The 5,913-nt window shown below is 33.8% G+C and overlaps 1 protein-coding gene across 1 annotated transcript; it reads right to left on the bottom strand.

Moving 5' to 3' along the window:
• Positions 1-3,128: 3,128 nt before the first annotated feature.
• LOC104249602 (protein EARLY RESPONSIVE TO DEHYDRATION 15) lies at positions 3,129-5,913 on the bottom strand. Its single transcript, XM_009806053.2, has 3 exons — positions 5,788-5,913; positions 3,935-4,306; positions 3,129-3,566 (listed from the first exon to the last, which is right to left on the bottom strand). The coding sequence occupies exons 2-3, from the start codon at positions 4,272-4,274 to the stop codon at positions 3,418-3,420; spliced, it is 489 nt and encodes a 162-aa protein (XP_009804355.1). The 5' UTR covers positions 4,275-4,306; positions 5,788-5,913; the 3' UTR covers positions 3,129-3,417.

Below are 5,913 nucleotides of genomic sequence, written 5' to 3'. Positions count from 1 at the left end.
TTACTGGTTCGAGTCGTGAAAACACCTTCTTGATGAAATGCAGTGGTCTGACCCTTCCCCGAACTCGTACATAACGAAAGCTTAGTGCACCGGGCTGCCCTTTTGGAGCAGCATATCCTTCCATTTTGGAGCATAAATTATCTAAAATTTTAGAACATTATCCTAATTTTTATACATCAAGACTAGCTCTAAGTAAACAGAAACAGAACAATTGGGGCGAGTTTGGCACAAGCTGGTATTTTGTGGGTTTGAACTCTACCCACAAAATCCTAGTATTTAAGTAGAGAAATGTAGAGGGACGAGTCCATTATTCATGATAGGGACAACTCAGCATCTAAAGTTCTCAACATTTTAAAGCCCTTTAATGAATTTGGACTAAAGAAGCAATTTTTAACTAAATAAACACAGATATTTCAGCATTCAATATGCATATCAATACAACAAATTCTAATTCAATCATAAAAGTAATAGCTTTACATGATCATATACCAAGAATCAATAGGAACCATATATATGGCGATTTACGATTTTACTTGTGATTTATTGATTTCTAATTTAAGGACAAAATCTCAAATTATGAGGACCTTTGAATTTAAAATTGGCGATTTACGATTTTACTCGTGATTTATTGATCATTACACTGTATATCAAACAAATTTATTTAGTTTTGAGGAAATAAATCAAAATTTCAAGTTAGATTAGGGGTGATTTGAGAATTTGACAAGTTAAACACATGGGTTAGTAGAGAATTGTCCTAAAGCAGGATAATTGGAAATTAACATAGATGCTCAGGCAGTACTTTCTCTCGTACAACATACTTCTCATCCTTTATTTACTAATCTACTTACTGATTGCAAGTATCTTACGCGACAGCTGGATGACCCCACCCTACAACACACGTACAGGGAGCAAAATAGGGTGGCTGACATACTCGCAAATTTTGGATTAAACATGGACAGCTCTGAAGACTTCCTTACTTACACAACTCCGCCATCTGCAGTACTAACGGCTTTGGAAGAAGATCGGCTAGGAATGCTTTTTGTTAGAAACATAGTACCTATTACTGTCTATGTCTTGCGTCAACCTGACACCTCTTTTTGTACACCTCTTCCAAGGGAATTAGATAGTTCTAGCTCCACCCCCTCCCTACCCACTTTTTGTAATGACCCACCACGAGGTCGTCTCCGTAGCTCTTCTACTCTAGAAGGTCAGTGTTGTCCTGTGCCTCGTTTAAACTTAGCTCCTTGTACTATGCCACCGTAATTTTAATATAATTAGTTTTTTTTAGACCAAAAAAAAAGACAGTGATTCCACCATTTGTCTCCATTTATTATCAATAAAATATATTTCCCATATAGCATTTTGTGACACTTCCTGTATTTCATTTTAAATGTGGTTTTAATCAAATAAATTTGATTTAAAATATGTGGTATTTTAGAAAAATCAAGAAGAAATTAATATTTTTCCAAATCTATTCTTGTTTCAATAAATAATCCGTACAATTTAAAAAAAAATATTTGTCCTTGTTTATTTACATTTATCTTATAATTAATAATAATACTATTTACGACTATGTTAAAACTTTAAAAGATGCTTTTTGAATAAGAAATAATAGTGTTTAACAGGACACGAAATAAAAATAAAAAATAAAGAAAATCTTTTGACGAAAAAAGCTAATATATAGGTAAAGTACCAACACTTTCTTCCAACTTTTAAAGTGATCTTTATACAAATAATCAGTTGAATTTGCTTTACTTTTTCTAGTTGGCACATTAGATTATACATTTTATAATTATATACATATTGCACGTAGGTTAAACATATATTATAACAATTAAACGAGCGACTATTTATGTTAATTTTTATTTTTTATATTATAGGGGAAGTCGCATATCCTTTCATATAGTGACATATGTGGTATCACTTTCATATCTTGCTTTAATAGAACTAATTCAGACAAAAAACCTGAATTTCCCACTTGGCCCAAACACACAAGTGGCTTTTGGATTCTTCCTAGCTAGTGCTCAATCAATGATGGAATATCTTTACCTAATTTAGCTTTCCCGATCTTTTAAACTTTTTCAAAAAATCAATCATGTCTATAATCTTGAAAAAATATTCACACACTAAACAAATTTAACCACATTCCATATTTACATCAAAGTAAGATACACAAAAAAAAAACCGGAATGGCTTCCTGCCCACTTAAACTTGTAGGGCTTTTGAAAGCTGATACACAAACTTTTATTTTTCCCATTTAAACACTCATGGTAAAACCTACAACTAATAAACACCTTTTTTAAGTGTATCGGCTTTCAAAAGCCTTGCAAATTTGTGTATCGGCTTTCAAAAGCCTTGCAAGTTAAGTTCAAAGGTGTTTTCTTTTGTGTTGTCAAACAAATGGTTTCTGTCTCTTCTTGTTTTTGTCTTTCTGAACCGAGGGTCTATCGGAAACAATCTCTCTATCCCATCGAGGTAGGAGTTAGGCCATCGTATACACTATTGTCCCCAGACCTAAGTTCAAATGTGTTTTCTTTTGTGTTGTCAAACAAATGGTTTCTGTTAACAATACTGATGTATTGTATCTCTTCTTGTTTTTGTCTTTCTGAACCGAGGGTCTATCGGAAACAATCTCTCTATCCCATCGAGGTAGGAGTTAAGCCATCGTATACACTATTGTCCCCAGACCTAATTTGTGAGATTTTACTTGTGGTTGTTGGTGGTGTTGTTTTGTGCTGTCAAACAAGAATAAGTAACACACAGACATTAGGATAATGTGAATCAATTCGAAAAGAAAATAAAACTTAATTTTATTTATTTGCTTTCGCATATTTGGTATGGTTAGCTCAACAATCAACACTCAATTAATCTGTTGACACATTGACCAAACTGACATTGACACATGGCCAAGACAGTATTGCACAAATAGCAAACTTGACAGAGACCTTATATTGTTTAATTATTTGAAATCAAAACAATATAAAATATGGACATTTTTTATTTCTTTTATTCTCTATGACCACCATTTGTATTTGCAGAAGTTAACATCTCATTGTGCCCAAAGGCTAAAATTGAGAAGAAAGGCAGAAGAAGCACCAGCAATTTAGAGGATCATCACTTACCTGAAATAAAACTCAAAGACGCTCTTTTTGCAATTTTGTAAACTGATTTTTACATTTTTTTCCCTTTTAACAGTTTTGCTGTTTACAAGTTAAAAACTGAACAAAGGATACTACAACTATGAACAAGGCTAGATACAAAAGGTGCCACCTACCTTGCTCTATACAAAAGGTTACCAGAAACTAAAGACTCTTGAGACTCTCAACTGCTGCTTTGTGAAGAAGACTAAAAGCTGCAAATTAAGAACTGACATGCCCAAACTACAAACCAAGAGCTTTTGCTTAAGCTAAACTACATTTAGCGAGGTTGCTGGATGCGGCGAAGGCTGTTCTTTGGGCTAACAATCTTTGCTGGTTTCTCATAGTACTTTGGTGGCTCAATGGGAGATTTTGGCCCCTTTGATATGCTCAGTGTCCTTACGAGTGCCTCCGAACCCTTGGGTAAACCTGTTGTCAAGAGGGAAAACATTATTAGGTATCATCATACAAGAATACTAGTGAGAACCAATGATACGAGTATCATCACATGAGGGCGGAGATAGTAAGGGGGTTCAATTGAATCGCATCAAAAGATTATATCTCTCAAATAGGGGATAAATGACTTTTCATGGCCAGACATAAATTGTTGAATCTCCTTATATAAGAAGATTATAAGTGATAAAGCGCATTCAAAAGTTAATTTAGGTTACAGGTTCAAGTTCAATCATGACATTCTATCAGTATACTTTTGAATCCCCTAGTATAAATTTGTGGCTCTATCACTATCATGACTATAATTGTAAGATAATGGAGATATATACCAAATAGAAGCATACCACTGATACCATAGGGTGATGACTTGATTCCTTGTTGTTCACTTTCAGATGATTGGAGGAATTCTTCAAACTGAGCTTCCATGTTCAAAATATCTTCATCAACATCAAGATCGATATTTTCGGGAAGCAAGTCAGCAACATCATTCCCAGTAAAACCAAAAGCATCATCGCCATATTCCTCTCCTTGATGCTGCCTCGTCCAATAATCATGGAACCATGTCGAAGTTGTCACCAAATTCCACCATTCGGGTGAAAAGTCCTCCACTTGACGCACATAAGACGGGATGAAAAGAGGTGCATTCGGATTCAGTGTCGACCTTCCTCCTGAAACTAACGCCATTCTCCTTTCTCCAAATTGTTACCTCAAGATGTCTGAACAAAGAATAAACCAAGATATTAGTGCATACTGCACCAATTATGAGCACATGATCTAGCAAGTTCCAACTCAAACATTCAATTGTCCAAGGACAGCAAGGATGGGTTTCTTCTGACCCAATTACCAATAACTAGAATATCGAAAACTAAGTATTTTAGCAAAAGTAATTAAAGAAGCATTTCACAGAACTAGATAAATAGCATTCTCTATTTTTAATGACAATTATAACTATGTTTCAGATTTGGCATCAATTCAAAACATTTAAGCCTATGTTGCTCCGGCTCTCCAACTATGTCGCCACATCCGTGTCGAATCCTCCAAAAATGCACTACTTTGGAGGATGAGTCAGAGCAACACAGTTTTCAAACGTGGTTAAACAATATATAGCATCATAGGTACATTCGAGCCCCCAAAAAGGGAAACAAAATAAAATAACGGCAACAAATCACCACAGATCTAACCACTGACAAAGTCAAGGTCAATCAATCTATGGAAGTGTAATCCAAACTACAATAAGCCATCTAATTTTTTTATTTTATTTTTTTGTTGAAAAAATGCAACAAAATGAAGAGAAAAATCAAATCAGTTTTCAGTTTTACTTCCCACTTCCAAGTCAAACTTCATACTAATCAAATATACTTCACAATCGCTAGAAAAAAGGTTCATCAATCAACCATAACAACTAATCGCAACCAAAACTCAAATCTTTTAATAAATTCAAATTTCAAAGAAATTCTGCACATCACTTCCAAGTCAAACTTCATACTCATCAATAAACTTCGCGGTCGCTAGAAAAAATGTTCATCTATCAATGCAAAACAACTAATTGCAGCCAAAAATCAATCATTTTAACCACAAAGTGGACTTAAAAAAATCAGAATTCACCACAACAACAAAAAAATCAATCGTTTTCAGCAAAAAAAAATCAAAAACTAAAAATTAAAAATATAATCAATGATTTTTCAATAAGAACTTCCCATATCCAAGTCAAACTTCATGCTCATCAAGTATACTTCGCGATCGCTAGAAAAAAAGTTCATCAAACAACACAAAACAACTCATCCCAACAAAAATCATTCATTTACAGCAAAATATACATTAAAAAAAATTCATTTTTCGAAATAATTCCACAAATCGCTTCCAAATCAAACTTTCTTCGCGGTCGCTATAAAAATATGTTCATCAAACAACACAAAACAACTAATCGCAACAAAAACTCAACCAGTTCCAGCAAAAAAAAAATATCAAAAAATTCAAATTTTAAAATAATTCCACAAGAAGTCAAACTTCAAATATACTTTACGATCGCTAGAAAAATGCTATCGCGATCAATCATTTTAAGCAAAAAATTCTACGAAATATCCAAACTTCAAATATTTCAAAAGATCAGAGAACTAAAGGACGAGATCTATAATAAAAACGAGAAATTTAATACTAAAATTTAATCAGAAGCTACAAATGGCGATGTTTACAGTACCTTCGAAATGAGAGAAAATATCTTTCAACTACAGGAACGACTCGTACACGTATGAAGTCTTATCCCCAATGACAGAAGGTTCTATTATTTATAGGCAGAAATACCGAGCCTAGAAGGTTCGGAAAC

Source organism: Nicotiana sylvestris, chromosome 4 (genome assembly GCF_000393655.2).
Source record: "Nicotiana sylvestris chromosome 4, ASM39365v2, whole genome shotgun sequence".
NCBI lineage: Eukaryota > Viridiplantae > Streptophyta > Magnoliopsida > Solanales > Solanaceae > Nicotiana > Nicotiana sylvestris.
Note: the sequence above shows the minus strand (reverse complement) of the source record. Positions and strands in the feature narration are given on the sequence as shown.

Coding starts and splice junctions, on each gene's coding strand:
- LOC104249602 (XM_009806053.2), bottom strand. CDS start 4,274: ATGGCGTTAGTTTCAGGAGGAAGGTCGACACTGAATCCGAATGCACCT. Junction 3,567..3,934: donor ATCACCCTATGGTATCAGTG/GTATGCTTCTAT, acceptor TCTTGACAACAG/GTTTACCCAAGGGTTCGGAG.